We start from the raw sequence: 21774 nt of genomic DNA, 5'->3' as shown, positions 1-21774 counted from the left end.
GTATTTCCATGAAAGTCAAAATTATTTTGAATTAAACACGTAACATCAAATAACGGGGCTTCCTTTATTCTTGCAGAAACATAACCAGATGACCTTAATTAACCTATGCTCTGGCAAAGTACAGAAGAAATCTTAATCCCATTTTCTCATACAGTGGCAGCAGTTTGATGTTAAACAGTCCACCTCTACCATGCTGCTCTAAATCTCCTTTGCTTTAATGCTCTCATTAGTCCTGTAACATCTACCACAGAGCATAATATATCCTCCTAAAACTTCTATTGTTCTCAAAATTCTACTTATTATTTGAAAGGTCTCATTATTTTGAATTAATACATGAAGAAATTATCACTCCTCTCTTAAAACAACTGCTTTAGACAGAAAATTAGCAAAACAGAATAAGCCAAAGTCAGGCTGCCATTTGTCTGTTCTCGTCTGTTCAGCATTTCTATTTTCCAGAGTTGTTAAACTGGATTTGGTCCTAAATTGCTCAGTAAAGCTCGCTTTGCCTCAGTTCCTCAATTATCCCATTTGTTTTATTTTCTGATTGATCCTGTTTTCATCTTACTGGTTGGAAAATGCTGTAAACTGTCCAGGTTTTTATGTAACACTGTCTGGCTCTTAAACAATGTCAATTTTCATTCCTGTAAACCAATCTCAGCCAAAACTCTGCAAGCTGTCACTAAAAAGCTCTTGATTTATTCTCTCATACAATGAAAATATTCATTAGGTCTGAGACCAAACAAAAAACCCAAATCTGAGCATAGATAGTGACAAAAGACACTATTTTTAATGGTATATTTGGAGAGCATACCATACTGTCTAAGCATACTGTTTAAATCAAGGAACGAGACTAGTATTCCAGAGCTGATCAGTTAATCTTTTCATCCAGTACTGTCACATTGTTAACAATAGACCTGTAGTAACATAGAAATTTGCATATCAAAAAGCATGTAAAAATCTTCAAAGAAAAATTCGGACTTGGGCTAGCAATAAGAATAACAAACAGAGTAATGCAATAAATTTGTTCCACAAGGATACAGAAACAGAGAAAGGGTCTGTTACATCTTAGCCTTTCCTCTCTTCCCAAGAAACCCTATAGAAATCAGTCATTTGGAAACTGGTGAATAGGCGCAACTGATGCATCTATAGATGAACTTGCAAGACACATTAACGTATTATGTTTGAAACATCTACCTGCAAATATAAAACATGTATCTGAAACAAGTATCTGTGAACTACAAAAGACATAACAGCATGGAATGACTAAAATAAACTTGTCCTCTTGACCTCATAGAAATATTCAAGAAGACAGACTGGGAGAACAAAATGAAAAGCTGCCACTATTCCCTCTTCCCCATATACAAACACAAAGCAGTAATTAGGCTGGAATACTACCTTAAAATCCAGGATTAGTCCAGAGTTTCTCTGCTCTTGGGGAAATTATTCACTTTTTTAGTACTACAGATGTAAAGGGGGGCGGGGGGGGGGGGGAGGAGAGAGAATCTTTTTCTCCTGTGGTATTTTGACTTCAGTTTGTAAACTACCTACAGCAGAACATTAGTACACATATCACACTTCAAATGCTTAGGTGCTAAATGATATATATTTAACCCTTGGTAATTTTGAAGATTTTCATTTGGGATCATTTGGAGTGGAGGGGGTTAAAACTGTTCATGGTGAATAAATAATAGAAGTGTAAGTGAAAAATGCTTCTCCAGGGTTTTTTTTTTTCCCCTTTAATTGCCAGCCTTGTTTCCATAAAATTTTATGGAATGTTAGTTCACTAAATAAGCCAGTATATATAAAATCTAAATTGTATGATAATTAATATTTGATACATTCAATCAAAATAGTCAAGTAAAGTACATGGTGTCAGCTTTTGCAGGGTCTGAACTTCAGTGCAGCCTTTATGTTAGGAATCAAAGGGAAATGAAAAATGGTGCAGTATTGCCTAGTCTAAAAAGGTCCTGATCAAGAACTAGTTGTTTTAAGTCTTGTTAAATAGTCCGTGATGATTTGTTAGGAATATTTAAAAAATGAAGAAAACAATAAAATTAAATTAGTAAATTTCTTGTACCTACAAGAATTTCAATACTAAACATGGAAGATGCACTTATATACAGTAACATGGTTAAATGATTAAGAGGTTACAATTGAATATTAAAAAACAAACAAACAAAACAAACAAAACCCTGAAACAAACAAGAAAAAAAAAAAAAAAAAAAAGCCAAATCACAAAGCCCAGAGGATTTTGTGACACTAGAGAAACAGTTGACCCTCAGCAGCTCCTACTGCAACAGTTTACACATGAAGTGTTTTTAGTGTGTTGAACCACATACATACAAGAACTAAACTAACCATGACGGAAAACAAACACCAAAATTAAACGGATGGGAGGAAAGAACTATCACTATTTTTCCAACATCTAGAAAACTGTAAAATTAAAACTTCACCACCGCCTCCTCCCTCATCTACCAGCACTACTGCTGATCTAAGGAGAGACTTCTCCCCTCGTTCAGTACAGACCTCAACATAGATAAACATAGAGGTAAGAAGCCCTACACACAGGGAGTGACTCCACCTCTGCATGGGGACAGGGATACTTGTAGACACACAACAAAGAAAGATGAGGGACATGAAGCAGTAGCTGGGTAATATTTCTTCATCCTAGGCTCCAGCCAGCACAAAGCCACATTTGAGAGACTTCACAGACAGCAGTTCACAGTCCTGAAGCAGCAGCGACTGAGTCATCACAAACCAGGCTGACCAGCTGGATCTCAAACGAGAAACGAGAAGCAGCAAACACACTGTGCTGCAAATGCTTATGATGCCAGCACCAAAGCAGAAAACACGAAACTAGACTTAAACAACTGTTTCATTTTCAAAGTATCAGATTTCACAGGTTTGCCAACAAGATCTTTCCTGTTGTTCTTCAGTTGCAAAGCTGGCCACCATACCTGCTTCTAGGTATGTCCTGGTTAGACTTTAACTGTCAAAACCCCCTGGCACCAGTACTGCGAACTTCCTGGTTTCCCAGCAGCTATGCATATATATCTATATAATCAGCCAATACTCTTTGTTTAACAGAATACACTTCTGCATCACACTATCCCTGAAAATTTTATCTGAGCCAAGAGGCAAAGAAACATAAAGCATTACGACTCTTCCAAACTGCTGAAAGAACAGATGATCTCTAAAGCATGCAGAAAATGAGAGCAAAACCATGTAACTTTGTCCATGAAAGGATTTATGATGGATACCTAAGAGCAAGGTGGATAATAAAAGTCAACCTAAATTAGACATCACACACACTGCTTCTGGGATTAAAGAGGATAAAATGATTTTGAAAATACCTACATAGAGGTATTTTCTTGTGCAACGCAAAGCTTCAGAAAGTTCTCTTTCCATGACTTGAATCTCATGTTTAAACATCACACTGTTAAGAGCTATAGAGAACTAACGGGAGTTTGCAATTAACTCGCCTCTTTGCAAGCAGGCATACAGCAACATTTTATATCAGAAAACAAAAATCACAGGCATCACCAACACATAAGTTCAGGGCAAAGTCCTGAAGAAGTTTCACACAGAAAGACACTTTTTTTTTTCCTTAAAGAAAGAAACAAGAGTTGCTACAAGTGCAATGAACACTTCCCTAGGCTAATTTCTGGGGTTTATCCAACAAAACTATCTGAGTAGAAAAAGCTTAGTCGAGAAATAGAACTGGTGCACTGCAGCAGCATTCCTGCTGTCCCCACTAACTAGGCCACCAATGTGGAAAATCACGCACACCCTTAATAAACTCTGAGGTAATGGACCACGGCAGAAACGCAGCGCTGACTGCGGCTCGAGGCCTAATTTCAGGTTTCAAAACTCCGCACAGAAACGCAGGCCCATCGCTCATCTCAGCTACAAGAAAAGCAACTTCTCGGCAGGGCGTGACGCAGCCGCCCAGGTCAGCCTTCCTCTGCGGCTCCTTGCTACTGTAAGAAAGGGGGAGAAAAAGGGGAGAGCAGACAGAGGCACACAAGAACCCGGTAACGCAGATGCACACAACCCAAGGGCTATATCGTGCGCCAGCGCGGCTGCCGGGCGCAGGAGAGATGGCGCAGGTGAAGAGGAACGCCAGACCTCCCCGTGGATGCGCAGGGGCAGTGGGTCAGCTCCCCTCAAAGGACCGGGACGGGAGAAGCCGTGGGGGCAAACAATCTTCCCAGAGGACAAGCGCAGCGCGGAGGAGCGGGAAGAGGTGGGGAGGCGCCCGTCAGCGGGCGGGGCGGCGATGGGAGGTCGGGCTGGGGCTTCCCTCTGCTGCGAGGAGGGTTTCCTACTGCGCTCCCCACCGCGTCCGGTATGGCTCACCAGAAGAGCAGGTTGGCGCAGACGAAGCCGCCCAGGCTGTGGAGGGGCCGCTCCCAGCTCAGCGCCGCCGCGATGCAGGAGATCACAGCCAGACCCGTGTCCCCCAGCAGAGCCGCGGCCCCGCTTGACAGCTCGGCCGGCTCCGTATCCTGGGCTGCCGCACCCCGCTCCTCGACGGCCTCCGTCTGCTCCCACCCGTTACCGCCACGTTCCCCTCCGGACTCCGGCGCCGCGCCGAGGAGCTCCGCGCTCGCCATAGCTCGGTGGCGGCCGCCGGACTCCGCTGGGCCAGGCGGGGCTGAGGCGGGGCTGTGGTGGGGCTGGGGCGGGGCGCGCTGCCGGGGGGCGGGGCCGCAGCGCAGCCGTTAACCGCAGCTCCCCGTGCATCGGGAGGCTGCTCGCCCGGCAGGTGCCGCGGGGGGCTGCGCCTGCGCGTGGCAGGTGCCGGGGGGCGGTGCCTGATGAATACGGGCGGCGGTGAGCGCGCGGGGAGGGTGATGCTCGCGGCCGCAGGGCAAGTGTCCGGCTGCGCGTCCCCGCCGCGGCTCGTGCTCCTCCTCATACACACACTTCCCCTACACGTTCCCTCACCCCCCCCCTCCAGCACCCGTTCCCTACAATACCCCTCTAATAACCACCATGCAACCCTTATGACTCCACCACGCACACTCCCCTCACGCCCCCTGTACAGCACTACCCTCCACAATGCCCGCACACACGCAACACACACACAGCCCATGCGCTTCGCGTTCCCGTCCCGCCTGTACGGCCCTTGGAATGGCAGGTGGTGGGCTTATGCGTGGAGCAGGTGCTCGAACCGCCTGTGCCTTCTGGTGAGTGGGGCGTTCGCTCAGGTTGCACAACTGACCACGGAATGGTGTTGGGGGCTTCGGTTCCCTTCTGGGGAAAGCTGGGAAGCCAGCCGATTTGTCGGTTTGCGAGATGGTGTGGGGTGAAACCTGCCAGAAGATGTTACTACTGAGGCCCCTTCTTCATCTCTTCCTTGTGTATATACCACAGCCAAGCAGCAGCCTCCAAATTCCTAAAAAGAATGGAAGTAAATTGTTGCTGTCACAACACTAGGAACTTCTGAGACCATGAATGAGGCTACAGGAGTTTCATGCATTCCATCCATACCTTGAGTACCCAAGAAATGTACTTGAAAATCCATACTGTGTTGTCCTGTCATCTCCACTACTACATTCCCGGCCAGCCTCAGGGTCAAGGTGGGAGATCGACACTTCCCTCTAATGTGGTGGTGGGCATAATAGCTAATGCGAGCATTGGGTAACCGAATTCTGAGAGAAGCCTGGTGAGAAATGGTGCTCACCCATTCTGCTGCTGAGCACAACCAAAATTGGAGTAAAAGAACGTGTCTCAGTGTAAACTGCATAAATTTAAATAATTTTAGTGTTAAGAGCAAAGTAACAAAAATAGAAGAATAATTTTGGATTGGAAGTTAACATCTGTTTCTAGCTTAATTGAGGATCCCGTTAGCTTGAGGTTTTTGTGGAAACAGGAGTGATACTCACATGGTACTACTTGAAGGTCAGCATGCCTTGTTTTCTCTGAGGTAAAAGAACACAAAGTAAGATCACAAAATTAACTAAATTGCAGTGTTGACTGTGGGTTGCAAATCTGCTCTGTGTTTTGATCAGATGACCTTAGGAAGGAGTCGAGTTACTTCCCTTATTCCACCTGCTCTATGCAGTGTATAAATTGTACCCAAGAGGAAACATACACGACAGTATTCTACATAACGTTTTCTGAAGGACAGCTTAGTTTTATACTAATTTGTTGTACTACTGTGCTCCTGCCTCTAAGAACCAGGCAGAATAATAAGCCCAGCTAAAAAGTGATTAAATATTGTCTTTGAAGGTCTGAGAGCAAAAGGAAAGAGAGGCTCGCTGAAGCAACTCAAACACACAGATACAAAAAGGCTATAGGAAGTATTTGCAGCAAGACTGGAGAAACACTTTGTTGTTTTGCTTCAGTTTTTTGCTGATGAATAAAAACTGCCCTAAAAAGACGGTCAAAACAGAGTGTCCTCACTGTGCTGGAAAACAGGCAGATGCCTCATATGTGTGCTTGTGATTGCTTATGGTTACTGAGCACTCCTGGTGTCACTTGAGCATGTGATGCTTCTCTAGGGTGAGTGCAGTGGCTTCCTGCAGGTATCGATTCCCTGGTTTTGGGAGTGGGAGTGCAGGGAATCTTATCAGTAAAGCCATCATCTTCTCACAAGGAAAAAGGGGTAGCAAAAGGAGTACAAATGAGGGAGGCTTTCCTGTACTTAACCTTCTCTTTTTTCAGGTCACTGTAGGGTGCTGTGTTACCTGTGCCAAGCTGCTGTCCGTAACTTGCCAAAACCACCCCCAGCTTAGCCAGCGGCAGATTGCTTTCCCTTGCTAGCATTCAGTTACTTCAGTCACGTGAACTGTCCTGTCCAGCATCTAAGTCCAGCTGACTCCAAACAGTCACTAGATAAGCCTGAAGATAATTCAGGTGTTCCTTACGCACTTTTGAAGTGACCGTGAAATAATTAGCCCCAGGAAGGACACTGCGGTTAAAATGTTTAAATTTTGGTTTAACTAGCAGTAGATAATGGCAACAAAATCCTATGGCCCTAAGGATTGTAACCATGGCAGGTTTCAGGCGATCCTTCCTTACAAATATTACACTTAAAAAACCAACCAACCAACCAACCAAAACATTTGAGGATGATTGTGTGCTCACTCCCCCATAGTTTATACTTTGTGCTGTACTCCCAGTCACAGGAGTTCACAGAAAAGGGGAGATAGAATCTGGGAAGGGAAGATGAGGTGGGGTTTCAGTGAGCAGGATAGATTACAGATATGGGAACTGTTTCAGATTTTGTTTAAACTTGCATCCATTCTAGATTACTGGCCTCTTCTTTCCTGACCTATATCATGAAGGATATGAACAGAAATTAGAGAAAAGTTCTTCCAGAATAGGTTTTGTAATTTAGCTAATGGCAAAAAAAAAATAATAATAATAAAAAAAAAATGCTTCAAGTACTGATGGATGTGAGCTCTCTCTCCTTTTTACACTGTTGATAGTTCTTGGGCTGGGTTTATATAAATGAGCTTACTGAAAGCACTCTGGTATAAACATCAATGTGAAAGAAGAGATGGATGATTCACTCCCAGATGTTGAAAATTTAGATGTCTTTTTCAGAAAAAAAGTAGTAGGAAATATGTTGTCTGTCTTTGATCTTTCTTCATTTTGATGTTTTGCCTACCAGGATTTAAAAGGTTTATGTGCAGTTTGTGAGTTTGTGCTGGGAAAAACTAGGACTAGCACCCAGGACACAGTTGCACGTGTGAGCTGTAATGCCCAAATTAGGTTAGGGACTGTGCTTCTGGTGTCAGAGTAAATTATGGATGAAAACTGAGGAGAAAGCTTTATAAATGGTTGCATCAAAGAAGCTTATGATTATCTAAAGCATTCTAATGCTTCTGAGACATGTTTGAAAATTCTGATGTCAGCATAGGACAACATTGCTGAATTCAATTGAGGATTCCAGCTCAAAATGGTATGATTTTTCTTTCCCCCTTTTTCTTAAAAAAGAACAAACCAAACCAAACAAAACCCCAAAATACTCTCCAAAAAACCCCCAATCCCCAAAAAAACAAAACCACCTTGTTTTGGTGGGAATGCCCACCAGAGCTGCTTTGTCACTCCCCATCTCAGCTGGACAGGGGAGAAAAAAATGTAGCGAAAGGCTTACAGGTTGAATGAAGACAGGGACATACTACTCACCAATTGCTGTCATGGGCAAAACAGACCTGACTTGTGGAAATTAGTTTATTACTAACCAAATCAGAGGAGCATAATGAGAAATAAAACTGTATTTTAGAATGCCTTCCTCCACCCTTTCCTTCTTCACTCATGACTTTACCTCCTCTCCCACAGTTGTGGGGGTTGTGATCAGTTCATCACATATCTCTGCCACTCCTTCATCCTCAGGGGAGGATTGCTCACACTCTTCCCCTGCTTCAGTGTGGTAACCCTCCCACAGGAAACAGTCCTTCACCAACTTCCCAAACATGTGTCCCTTCCATGGGTTACAGTTCTTCATGAACTGCTCCAGTGTGGGTCCCTTCCATGGGTGCAGTCCTTCAGGAACAGACTGCTCCAGTGTGCGTCCCTTCCATGGGTGCAGTCCTTCAGGAACAAATTGCTCCAGTGTGAGTCCCTTCTGTGGTGTCTGCAAAGCTGTTGCTCTCACAGTATTCTTACTCTGGCTGCTGTTGCTCCTGCTGAGTAACTTTTCCCCTTCTTGAATATGTTGCCTCATAGTCACTAACATGGTCACTGGTGGGCTTGGCATTGGCCAGCATTGGGTCTGTCTTGGAGCTGGCTGGCATTGGCTCTGTCGAACATGGAGGAAGCTTCCTGCAGCTTCTCACAGAATCCACCTCTGTAGCCCCATTGCTACCAAAATGTTGTCATGCAAACCCAATACAAACTACCTGGTGGCATAAGATGAAAAATATAACAGAAGTAACAAAATTATATGGATGTAGCTGCTGCTTCTTATCAGCAAATATTACTAATTGGTGATTTTTTGTTCCTTCACTGATAGGTTATGCTTCTTCTTAATCCCTGTTTAGGACCTGAGACAAAGGAATTTAGAGAAGAAAATGTGTGTTGAAAAACTCAACAGCTACTGGCCAAGCCAGTTAAGAAACTACTTAAACCATTTGTTTTTAGCCCAGAAATATTATCGTACAGCAGTCTTGTTAAAAATTTATACAATAATTTATACAATAGGTGTTCAACACCAAACTATCTTGCTCTTTTGTCTGTTTAATCATGCCATGTAGAAGATCAATGATTGATTTTTATTGGATCTAATTCTGGACCTAATTACTATAATCTCTTAGCATTATCTGCTTGAATATATATGTTAGTCAATAATGACTGTATAGATTTATCTCCACTCTTTGGTCAACTCCATCTGAGAGGAGGTCAAGCAGGCCAACAAGTTTGTCTAATCCAGCAATTGTTTAGAAGTAAGGTTTAAAGGTTAGCTCATGCAGGAGCTGTCACTGGCAAGGAAGAATCAAAATTGCTGAGTATCATAAGATTTGTACATTAGTCTTTTGGCTTTATTTGTAGGGAGGGTGATCTAAGCAAAACTATTAGTCTTGTGGTAAAAGTAGACAATGCCTTAACTATTATTGTGGAGAAGAAAGTAATTATATGCACTTGATTATTACATTGACTTTATGAACTTAGTTTTTAGATGCGTGCTACATGGGTGATTTGTCAAGAGTTGATGTCTGACACTGCTTTCTTTAAAAGCTGTAGTTCAAGAGATCATGGCTCTCAAAATGTGAAGCAGCATGAGGGACACAAAACTGAGAGCAGTTGAGCACAGGGAGAGTATGTTTGCTGTGTGAGTAGCCAGAATTGCATTCCCAGTTGCTGTCTCCACAGCTAAGGCTAGATGAGGGCAGTGGATGTATCAGCGTGCTCTGGCAAGGGATAATAGAAAAGAGGTAATTTCACTTGAGTGTACAAGGTAGAAATTCTTGGCAATCTGTGGAGAGGACTGTTAGGTGTAAAGTTGGGTTTAGCAAACTGTCAAGTTTCTAGTGAGGGTGGGGACAAGGGAAAGCCTAGCTAGAGAAAATTGGATTGTGGCTCCATGCCTGGAACTGACTGTGGTAGCGTGTAGGGGGAAATACTCTCTCAGGAGGGGGCATGTATGAAAAACTTAGCGAAGTTTCAGATACAGGCCCCTTTATATAGGGATTTCCCAGAGGTCACATAAGATCCTTCCTTATAATTGAGAAAACACATCTTGAAGATGGGATATCATCAACATCTACTGGCTTTTATTTTAATTTTGACACAGATGGGAGGATGTTAGTGATCTTATTGTTGGTCAGCTGGTAAATATCAGGAGTGTCATTCAGGGCTGCCAAGGTGTGTGTGAGTGACTAGCAGCAAAGGAAAAAGAAACTGTGAAAAAAAAGGAAGTAATCTAAAAAGATTGAAAATTGCTGCTTTAAGATACAGAATAAATGAATTCTTACAAAAATGAGTAGAAAGGTGGCAAAAGTTTGTATTATTAATTTTTATTAAGGGACTGTAACCATATAAATCATTAAGGTTAATAATTTTGTTACTAAGGATGGGTTTGAGATCCTTTAAAATGTTTTCATTAGCAACACAATTGTAAGAACAGTGTTTTGATGTGTATGAAGCAAAACTAGGTAGAATAATCCTAAAGGAATGCTTTTATGGATAGGAGTAAGAGAAATGGCATGTAACAACATGGAATAAAATATCATATGCTTGGAAACTAATCTCAAGAACTAGTTGGAATCTTGTAAGTTGATTAAATTTGGTCCTTTTTCCTCCTGTTTTATCTTAATTGTGCAGAATTCAAAGGATGTTGCTATGAACAGGGCTAGTGAGATTGTGAGATACAGGTAAAGTACTTTCAGTTGATAAGAGTTTTAGACTATTGTTACAAAGCAACAGTAAGAGGTGTTTATAACACTGTACCATCCCCGTCTCCTTTGTTTTGTTCTCCTACCCCAGACTGTTGTCTGCTGGGAAAGCCCAGGTAAACGAATGCTATGGATGGAACAACTCGCTGTGTTGCTCACTTCATTGGACCGCTGCTGCCCTCTTCTGCTTGCTTCTCGTAGTTGTTGCAGTATGTGGCAGTTTTGACATGTTGCACCAAAGGCCCTGTGTCTGTTGTGACGTGTTATGGGAAGTTTTCTCAGTGGATTCCTTGAAGATTAAAATTTATTAGATGTTTGATAGTGATGCGAGTTTAACTGGCATTAACAGCTTAGGAGTTTGAAAAAAAAGGGGTAGATTAATTGAATGGTCCATGAACTAACTGTAAGTGCACGTCCCCACAACCTGCAGCCACCTCGCAGCCTTTTGTGTATATGTTTGTGAAGGCATGGTTGTGTCACAGCACAGCTGGTAGCAATATTCCTCTATTATCTGATGGAGTGAAATGCAGTGGGTTTCTAGGGCTGGCACCACACAGAATTAGTTATATTCAAGTCAGTGCTGTCAACTTTAGTTTGTACCCTTCTGTACTTGCTTCAGAGCTGTAAATGATGTGGTGTGCAGGCCCTGAGAGAAAGTCTGTCAGCATTGAAGCAGCTGCTATAGTTCTGCCCAACTGCTGTAAAATGGACTTAGGCCAGCATGGCTTGCAATGGTGTGGCATGTCTATGCTAGGTATTTGCACCGGTGTGAACCTGTGTGTACCTGTTACAGCTGCATGCCTCAGAAATATGGGGCTTGAAACCTAGGTTTCTGATGCAACACTTCTTGGGTGAAGCAATTTCCTCAGCACAGCTTGTGTAATTAAGTTTATTAACAATTCTGGCACCCTGTCAAAGGGATCTATGTGTATTAGAAGGCAGAGGGAAAGTGCTAGACTGAAGCCTGAGGACATAGGTGAAATTGAGGCATGGCCAGCTTTAAGGCGTGCTAAGAAGATGATATCCAGTTGTATTTCCATTGCAGCTGCTGCTCCATTTCTAGGCTGGACTGCACAGTTTCTGCCCAGCCCTGGCTCTCACAGCATGTCTGGCCAGTGGGCTTTCCTCGCTGTGGCTGTATTAGACCAGGCACAGTCTGAGTGTGTGGGAATCCAATGTGTGCTTCCAGATGGTTTTTGACAGGGTCAGTGTGACTGCCTGGGGGTAGCGGATCTCTTCGAGCTGAGTGAGTGGCAGCACCACAACTGGGGCCCATCCTGGTCCCAGTCCTGAAGACTGCAGCTGCACCACCACTAGGTTGCAGGGCCACATAAGCTGAGCACCACAGTGGCAGCAGAGCAGAAACTGCTGCTCTTCATTCTCTCAGAAAATAATAAGATATTGTCAGATCCTGAAAACCACAACATGCACAGTAAAATTCCACTTCTTTCTGGAGGGACTGAGTAAGGGAGGGTTTTTCTCCTAGAACCGTTTAGATCCTATTACTCGGTTCTCTATGATTTCTGATGCACTCAACTTATAGAGTGCAGCAGTTGCAATACTATGGCCTCTCCAGAAGTACAGCTCTACTCTTTCTTTTATAAGTAGTGGTAAGCCTCTATAATGTTCTTCACAAACCTTTATTTCAAAACAAGAATAAAAGGAAAAATGTATTCTGTGAGAAGTTCCTCTCCTCTCTTCAGAAAAACTCAAAACGCTACCATAATATATGCCAGAGATAGTATCTGTCTCAAGCAAGAAATCTCATGTATTCTTGGAATAAGCTTTTCCTGAAGCAAAATAATTTGCAAGAATAGATCATCTCCTCAGTTAATTTTTTAAAGATTCTATCGTTTAAGGAACACTGTTCTCATTTCCAAACCCACATATATATCTACTATGCAGTATTTATTTTTATAAACTGTTCATTCTTGCTTGTATCAACAATTATGAAATATTTTACTTGCCTCAACAATAGTAATTAAGATTCACATGGCAGGTTGGCAGAAGTGGCATGAATGAAGAGAAGCTCTCAGATGTAGTGATAGGCACTTCTGTGTATTGACTAAGAACAAACATCCCTCCTAATGGTTGTCAGCATTCAGAAGTCAGCCAGGAGATAAATGAATTGGGACTGGAGAAATGGTGTCAGCTTGTGACCCTGAAGATGACTATCACCTGGCATATTCCTGTTTTTTTGACCAATTAATGTTGATGTGTTAGGGACTTCTCTGAACATGTTTACAAACAGCACATAGACAAAACTGAACCTTCTTGATGCACTGGCTGAAATGTATAAATTATGTCATTCCAAGAATGCCTTGCTAAGAGCAGGTAAATTCTTTCTAAATAAGTAGCATATGGATAAAATCAGAAATATTACAGTCTCAGATACTAGGGGTGTGTGTGTAGCTATACATACCAGAGCTATAGCTCTCCCATTTTTTTTTTTTTTGTCTTTCTTAAGTTGCCTTTGCTGGGAGGTTAGTAGTGTTATTTAGCAAGGACTGAGGGGTGGTATCATAGAGTGCCTAAAAGGATCTGCCAGTGGGAGGAGGGTGTAGGATTTCTCATAGCATGCCTTGTTTTCTATAAGGGCTACGTACATTTGTGAAGGCAGCACATGCTGCTTGCTGTGGCTGGCTAGTAAAAACAAGCCATCTTACATCAGGGCTACACAAATAGCAAAGGCCTGACTTGCACATTCCTTGTGGAGTGGAACTGCTCAGCAGTTCTTCCTCTGTCTTCTTGGTGTGATGGACACATATCACATGGTCAAGGAAACCTGCCCCATCCAACTCAAAAGCACATGCACTTTCCAAGCAAAAACATACATATGCACACATGTAGTCTACACTGTGTTCCTGGCTTTGCTCCTGAGAAGACAAACAAAATTAGAGCTTGTTTCAAGTCAACTCAGTATGAAGTGGAAACACAGCACACCACATATTTTCTTTATTGCTGGACTTTTTTTATTTTCAGTAAGTATGCATGATTCTTTAAAGGCTGAGGTTTTTAGTAACAGTAAGGTTTTTGAGGTTTCTTTTTTTTTTTTCCTGTGGACAAAAAGATACCTTTGATCAAAGTTTTGCCTTATATTACAGTATTTCTGTACAAAAATAAAAGTTCAAAATCAGCTTATTATTAGCTGATATTCCCCAATTTATTTACATGGTACTGTCAAGAACCTTCACCAGGCAACCAGGTGAAATAGAGAACTCTGTATTAAAGCAGGTGCGTTGTATAACTTTGTGTTCTCTAGTCGACTGTGAAGGGCTCTGACCTTTGGCAGTCAGTCTCAGTTGGCAAGTCCAGCCAGAATTATAAAAGGGTGATGTCTTTAAAAGAAAAAAATTAATATTAAAACCTCAAGCTGACATTATGGAATATTGAATGGATAATTTCTGTATTAGGGTAGTCTATAAATATTCTCAGCTACATCTCTCTTTATAATACAGCAGATACAGAATGCAGACGTCTGCTACTTATACGGTAATACATATTTGCAATAGTAAAATCAATGTATGAAAATTTTGGAATTTGTTAATAAAACTGCTTATAAAGTAACCATACAATTGTAACAACTATAACTCTGAACTATTAAAATGTACAGAAGGACTGTTTACACCATTGCACATACTTACTCCCTTTGCTTCAAAAGACTTCTGAAATACAGAATAAAATTAATCAAATTTTCCTGACAGCTCAAATATACATGCACAGTGTGCATGTCTATGGAAGCAAGGGGAAACAAAATGTTGGTGTCCATCAGGAAGGCTGCCAGCAGCTCCCCAAGAAATATACCTTGCTCTTCTTCCCCTTCACACATGTGTATAGGCCAGTAGATTAGTGCAGAATGGATGAATGTAACTTTGTTTTCAGTGTTCTGAAAGGTCAAAAAAACCCCAACAAACCTCCTCGACTTTTATCAGCAATTTTAGGTCAATACAAGTTGGGTTTAATATTGTAAGGCACTTATTACTGCTTGTATCGCAGTGGATCAAGTCTTAAGGCATTTGTTACATCAACTGAAGATAATAATGCTTTGGAAAGTTTTGAATGAGCCAGCAGTTTTAGTATGTAACTATTTCAGATGATTTTCCTGTCCCACCCTGTGGTCTTTCTAAAACAATGTTTGAAGATATTTTCCGTGGAAACTCCGGTTCTATGTTAGCTTGTCAATAGACGTGATCATCATCATCAGGTTGTTTTGAGGCCAAGCAGTGCTATGTTCTATTTGGAGCACAGTAGAACTGGTTTTGTTTTCACCTGGAGCTGCCCTGACTTCCATGACTACTCACTGATCGAGAGGTGCTGTAGCGTTTTTTCACGATCATACTGATGTAAGCTTTCATCAGCTTTGCAATGTCAACCACCTGCCAAAAAAGTACAAAGTTTTTAGTAAGGGAACAATATGTGAATGAACTTCTTTAGACATAATGATATAAAACGGTCAAGCTTTCAACAAAACCCTTTTGCAGTTAAACAAGAATACTCAGCACTTCTACCTATCTCATAATGTCTTTCCCTTAGCTTTACAGGGATCTTGAATAGATCTGTAACATTTAGAACAATTACTTAAATTACTAAGTAGCCTGGCTATCAGAACAGGAAGACCACAATAACAAAATTCCTTCTTTCTCTTACCTCACTAGTTTCAAAAAGCAATTCTCTTTCATCCACCATGATCTTGTAGGTGTTGGCAAGCGGTGCACCAAATGACAAGATATGTTCATACTGGAACACCTCTAGAGGCCTTCCTTCCCCACGCTTGTAGACAGACACTGCATCAGCACTGACTCCAAGCCACAACTCTTGTGGGAATCCCCCTTCTTTACACTAGAGGAGAGAATGTAAGTTAGCAGCAAAGGGAACAGCAAGAGCCACACAACCCTTACTGTTAAGACTCACAGAATCACAGAATCCCAAGGGTTGGAAGGGATCACAAAAGATCATCTAGTCCAACCCCCCTGCAAGAGCAGGGTAAACTTCTTGTATGTAATGACTTTTTGACAAGTGCATACTGCTTATCCCTCTTTGAACACAGCCTTTTACACTTCTCAAACTTGTTTGCAACCCATCAGGCTAGCATTCTGTCCCTCTGTATTTTCTGGTTAACTAGTAGATTTAAATAGTTACAGTCTTTGCTAACAGGTGTATGCTTTTAATACCTGTGGGTTTTTTTTACATCAGCTGTCTGAGCATTGTGATCCCATGTTTATGGTTTCAATACTTCGTAATGAAAACATCATGGATACAGGATAAACTGTAGTTTGAGTGCTCAGGAGGTCTTACCTCTACGTCAAAGAGTGTTGAGCCATAGCCAGGCCATTCCTTAATCAAAGCCATATACTTTGCCATAGCCTGCTCCTGGTTCATCCTCTGGAGTTTTTTCCATTTATCAATAATACTAGTCCTGGCAGCTGAGATTTCTTCTTTGACCCACATGTCTAACATCTGATCCTCCTCAACCTTCTGTTTGCTGACAGAGCCACTGCGAAAACTCCTCCGCAATGTTCCTTCAAGAAAGCTGGCTCTTTTCTTCTCAGCCTTCTCTGCTGCAGTAAATGTTTTGGTAGACTGTGTAATGCGAGACTTCAGCTTTTGCAAGGGATAGACTTCTTCCATTTCTGGCACAGTGGTATGCACAGTGTAATCTCCCTGGAGGTACTGAAGACGCAAAGCTGCAAGGACCTGGAGAGTTTCTTCAGGGGCAGGGTAATGTCCTCTAATCACTGCTTCATGAGCCTATCAAGGGGGAAAAGGTTGCTTTTTATGTACAAACAAGTCTTTGAAAGGACTGAAAGAGAAATAAGAAGCCTATTTACTGCCAGGAAAACCCAGGATCCGAAATAAATGATCCATTAAATAAATCAAAAGTGGTAAATCCCTTGGCAAATGTGTTTGAACAGGGTTTACTAGAACTGCAAGGTAACTGAGGAACTTGCTAAACGGGAATTACTGTTGCTAGTACAGCCCCTGGTGAACTCAAATATATAAAAGCAACCAAGTTACTTAAAAAAAAAAAAAAAAGGAAAAAAAAAAGAGAGAGAAAAAAGAAGAAATGTAAAAGTGAGAAAATCAAAATCTAAACACCTGATTGGGAGGAAGCCGGAAGCCATCTATGTTCAAGGACATTAGAAAAATAGGTATCTAGTTTTACTTATTGCTATCGACAATCTGGCTCTGAAAACTGATGTTTCGAGCCAAACAAGCAAAGCCCTGGGACAGCTTTGTAATAATCCTCATTGAGGGGAAAGCAGTAGATGGAACCCAGATAAAATTCGTGAAACATTTACATGTTATAGTAGTCTGTAGCATCAGGGATGAGGTTCTGAGCAAAGATGCTGCTTTAAAATCCTAGCATGTGCACACCATTCAAATCTTTGGAAATGGGCAGCAGCTAGGATTTTTTTATTTCTTTTCCTATAATACTAGTACAAGAAAGAAACATGCCTCATGTCTGGAAATGCAGGAATTGCAAGTAGTTTAATAAACACACAGAAAGATAATCATATCTAATAGCTGGTTCATTTAGGTGTACAGTTAGGATGGAGATAGAATGTGCCTTTAACATGCAAGATATTTTACCTGAGATTATACACATGCAGAAGAAAAAGCTATCTTGTTGAAATGGAAGGACAGTATTTTAATGAGAAAGAAAATCTTTCAGTTCTTCTTTGGTTCCTTATGAGTTAAAGGATTCAAACTTTAAAATAACGGAGGTTACAGAAAATGATGACAAAAGGGAACTTTCTTAATTGGCTGAAAAAAGTTGATGACTGACATCAAAAGCAGACAATTGGGAAAAAAAAAGAGAATTGATGTCAGAATGTAATAAGTCACCTCTTTAACTTATTGCTATAATATTAATTGTAGAGATTGAATGCGCCATGCTTTATAACTGAAATACTATTGACTTGGCAAGACAAAGCATTTGGCTAAATAGCAGTCAGAACAGAATGCTGCACGAAAAAAGTCTGCTTCAGCGAATGTGCTTGTTTTAGGTGTTCACAGAGAACTATCTAAATTTGCCTCTTAAACCAATAATGTAATGTAAAATATCTGATGCAGAGCTCTCATGGATCTTCTTGCTGTTTGAACTTCATCCCAAAGCGAAGGCATTAACTGGCTGACTCTTCTCTATGTAAAAACAGCCAGTCAGAATGGGAATGTTTCAAGGCCCAACTAATGCAATCAGTTGCCCAGATCTTTCAGCCAACAATAAGCCGTTCTGGATTGAGCTACTGCATTAGGCTGTGGAAAAAGACATTTGGTAGACTCATGATGAAATATGGTGCCTGAAAAGCCAAGCTGTGAACAAGGAATACTCTATTAGAGTCAAGATGTTTCTGATCCTGTGGAAGGGAGCAAGGCTTCATGCATATGAAAATTGGAATATGTCATTTCTTGTTCACATCAGGCTTGCTTACCAACAGAACATCAGTGTCTTGGCATTGCAAATAGCCTTACACAGAAATCACTATCTGTTTCTAGTGCCCACCTGAAAGAAGCTGTGCACTGGAAGAATTTTTAGCTATTTGAAATATAATATAAAAAGATAAGGTCAGTTGACAGTAGTAAATGCCATCAGTGAGAGTTTCTGAGCAACTACAGGACATCAAATAATAGAAATTGAACTGCTGATATAGTCAATTTTCATTATAAATCAATTTCACTTATGTTTTACAGTATATTCTCATCCTGAGCTCAGCACATTAAGTGGATTTCTGCTCATCTTAGCAATTTTACAGTTACTGCTGAGACTGGACTGATTTACTTTACTATGGTGCCTATATATGAAATCAGCTTTTGATTTCAAATAGAAAAAGCTATTATTCAATTAGTTCTGTACAGTTGCCATCAGGGGTCTCTAATAATTAATTTGCTTGCCAACTACACATTTTTCACTTTATTTCTTGCACTTTCTTAAGAAAATGGTTCCGTAAGAGCAAAATGAAAAGCAAGTATTATCCTATTTTTTTTTATGTGGCTTAGACCTGGTTATCCGATTTTTTTACCACTATACGTAAAGCAATTCAGAAGTAGTACAGAAGAAAAATTGTAACACTAGGTAACTCATATGCGTTTCACTTGTGTTAGGATAAGCCTATTTTGAACACTGAACTACTTTATTTGCACTTGATGGTCGAATAGTAGTGCCTTTAATTAAACAGAAGCATAATCAAAACTCTCTCTGTGCTGCCGAGATCTCTTGCTTTTTTAGTCCTCTTAAAAACGCCTCAAACCAGAACCTCTGTTCTTTACCTGCTCAAACATAAACGCAAATTCCACGCTATCTTTTGGAACGTTTTCTGTGTCCAGGAAGCAGTAAAGCTTGAAGTAGAACTTCCAGTGCATCTCCCCAGCTTCAGCAGTGGCAGCAAGCCTGCACAGATGTGTGAAAAAAGAGATCAGATCTATGATATCAAGCTCCTTTGTAAACTGACACCTGAAGAATCTAAACAAGGCATGCATCTGAATTTTGCTTTGTTACATCTGCTATCAATCTGATATTGTTGACAGGAGCTAAGCATTTTCTGCAGTTATATCTGCCTGATGTCATCTGGGGTGGTGGTAGTGGTGTGTATTTAGAGCTGACATGAAAATCAGGGACTTACAAATGCTGACTAAGTTCTCAGTCAACTATTACTAACCCAAATTCTTTTAATAAACTTTTATTTGTGCCTCAGTCAGGTGTTGATAAAAGCAACACTATTAAGTCCTGTTATAAAATGTAATTGCACAACAATTCAGACATTCCTTTTTCCCTCCATTATTATGTAGATAAAGGAGGCTGACTACCATGCACGTAACGTAAGGATGACAAACAGGTATTTAGACTTCTATTACATTTTCTTACTATAGTTCTATGGGTGGTTTCAGTTTTACTGGTAAGAAAAGTGTGAGCCATACTGTGGTGACTTCCATGTGAAGTTAAGTAATAGGTAGTAAGGATGGTAATGACTGCCCGGAGTTCAGTTCTCCAAGTGCTGGGGCAGCCGCAACGCTAGTAATGGTGGAAATATTTGTAGTAGTAGTAAAGAAAATGTGGATAAAATAGCGATTAGAAATATCACTCTGCTGGTGTCAAGTCACAGAAAAACCAAACACAAGTAAATAGGTTTCTCATTAATTCCTTCACGAAAAAAAACAAAGATGCTTTTGTTCCAGGAATGGCCACGTGTGTCATTCAGCTGCATCATCACAAACAACAAGAGAAAGAAAATTTCCAGTGTCAATAATGCTGAATTTATTTGATTGCTACTTGTTAGAGTGGAGAGAGAGAAGCAGAGGCATACTCACTTTTCAAACTTTGCCAAGACATCAGCCACAATGGTTCTGCTTTCAATTGCTTTATCAGTAGTTCCATTGTATTCAAACAAAGCAAACATGTTTCTGCTATCCTCCATGGCCAAGCCACGAATTAACTTTTCAACCACCTGATGAAAAACAGCACATGAAAAAAGCATAGCACAGAAAAGCAGCACCACAGAGTAAGACAAATAATTAGAAGAAAATTCAGAGCTAGGTTTTACATTAGGCTAAAAATGCTGGTAACATGTTCTCATCAGCAGTATTACGTGATGTCAAATCCCACTTTAATTTTTATACTAAATAATGTTGATTCTTTCAGAGTATGTATGTACTATCACCTAGCCTCATATAACTCCTATATTTCACCAACCCAGCAAGAGTGATCCAGTTTTAGAAAGCAACTTGGCTCTCAAACACACTAGTATCTACTCAAGTTATTCCAGTAATGCTTCTACTGAATTGCTTACTTTTCCCTGCAGTTTTTCCTGTAAGAGGGAACTACAGTTGGGTAATTCTTTGCAGAATAAAGACAGTTTATATAGCAGGGATTTCTTCAGAACACACTGGGGGGTTGGAGGAACAGCTCTGTAAGCCCTCCCTCCCCTGAAAGGAGTGATCGGTAGAGATGCCCCGAGTGTTTTCAAAGTTTAATGCTACACTGCTGTCTGGAATGAGTACGTAAAGGGACACACACTGATTTTGTGCCAAAGCTGTTCTGTCACCACTCTCACCTCTCCAGCTGTAGTGTGTGAGTTGATTGTAATCTTACAGGAGCCCCCACCATGGCAATAAACTGTGGATGTCATCTCCTGCCTGCTGATCAGAGCTTCTATTTCATCCCGCGATGGTACAAACTCCCTGCATTTGGTTTTCTTCAGAGATTCATAAGTAAAAAGTGCGTATTTCTCCATTTCAGTTCCTGGAAACTGGTCACGAACCCTGTGAGACAAATATAACTACTTTAAGCTGCTAGTTTGTGAAATAGAAAGTTTTCTTATTTGAGGATGTTTGTTTTTCCTGAAAGTACTTCTGTATCCAGTATGCTATTTTATTGACACAGTCAAGGATTTATCTCCACTATCAATGAAAGTGTTTTAACTTGTGATGTACTGTGGGATAACTTAGATACTTTCACCATTTTGTTCTACAAACCTAATGGAAAGAAAAAAGTGAACTTTTATCATTAGCTACAGGAATCTTGCTATGACTCAGATTTGAGAGAAAACAAACTATGAAAATCTCCTTGTAATCAACTCCACTTTTTGTCAGTAACAGTTCTTGTATGAAGACTAAACTGCACTCAGGTACTAAAACAAAAAGCAATAAAACATACTTGACTGCTCTACTTTGTGGTAGGGCCACTTAGGATACTTGATTTCTATCCTGATTTTCTTAAAGATTCTCTCTTGACCTTACTGTTCAGCAGTTAATATTATAAGTATTATACTAAAGTTGTTAGTACTCACAATTTTAATGAACTCAGTTATTGAAAACTTTTGAATGTGGGTGGCTTTCACTACAGAGTGTTTCTATGATACTGCCAGTGATAAGATATCAGATTCTTAAGAGCTACTAGGGTTTAACTGTTGTGAAAAAGTACAGTGATTCA

At 40.9% G+C, this 21774-nt stretch overlaps 2 protein-coding genes and 1 long non-coding RNA gene across 4 annotated transcripts in view; 1 reads left to right on the top strand and 2 right to left on the bottom strand.

Moving 5' to 3' along the window:
• The window catches only part of RETREG1 (reticulophagy regulator 1), a 59059-nt gene extending 54443 nt beyond the window's left edge, over positions 1-4616 (bottom strand). The window contains exon 1 of the mRNA XM_061346705.1: positions 4360-4616. Within this exon, the coding sequence (XP_061202689.1) occupies positions 4360-4616 (257 nt within the window). The remainder of the gene's footprint in view (positions 1-4359) is intronic.
• A 344-nt stretch (positions 4617-4960) lies between these two features.
• LOC133208411 (uncharacterized) lies at positions 4961-6708 on the top strand. The gene is made up of 3 exons (XR_009724370.1): positions 4961-5192; positions 5380-5585; positions 6184-6708. It is a non-coding gene; the product is annotated as an uncharacterized LOC133208411 (long non-coding RNA).
• Positions 6709-13793: 7085 nt separating this feature from the next.
• MYO10 (myosin X) overlaps positions 13794-21774 on the bottom strand; it is a 159558-nt gene continuing 151577 nt past the window's right edge. For both annotated transcript variants that reach the window (XM_061346703.1, XM_061346704.1), the window contains 6 exons: positions 20897-21104; positions 20154-20290; positions 19116-19236; positions 16143-16595; positions 15495-15686; positions 13794-15223 (listed from right to left, as the gene is read on the bottom strand). In XM_061346703.1, the coding sequence (XP_061202687.1) occupies positions 15113-15223; positions 15495-15686; positions 16143-16595; positions 19116-19236; positions 20154-20290; positions 20897-21104 (1222 nt within the window). In that variant the 3' untranslated portion in view covers positions 13794-15112. The remainder of the gene's footprint in view (positions 15224-15494; positions 15687-16142; positions 16596-19115; positions 19237-20153; positions 20291-20896; positions 21105-21774) is intronic.

The sequence above is a fragment of the Neopsephotus bourkii genome, unplaced genomic scaffold (genome assembly GCF_033783945.1).
Source record: "Neopsephotus bourkii isolate Nb327-2 ecotype Australia unplaced genomic scaffold, CSIRO-AGI_Nbou_v1 NB_272, whole genome shotgun sequence".
Classification (NCBI taxonomy): domain Eukaryota; kingdom Metazoa; phylum Chordata; class Aves; order Psittaciformes; family Psittacidae; genus Neopsephotus; species Neopsephotus bourkii.
Note: the sequence above shows the minus strand (reverse complement) of the source record. Positions and strands in the feature narration are given on the sequence as shown.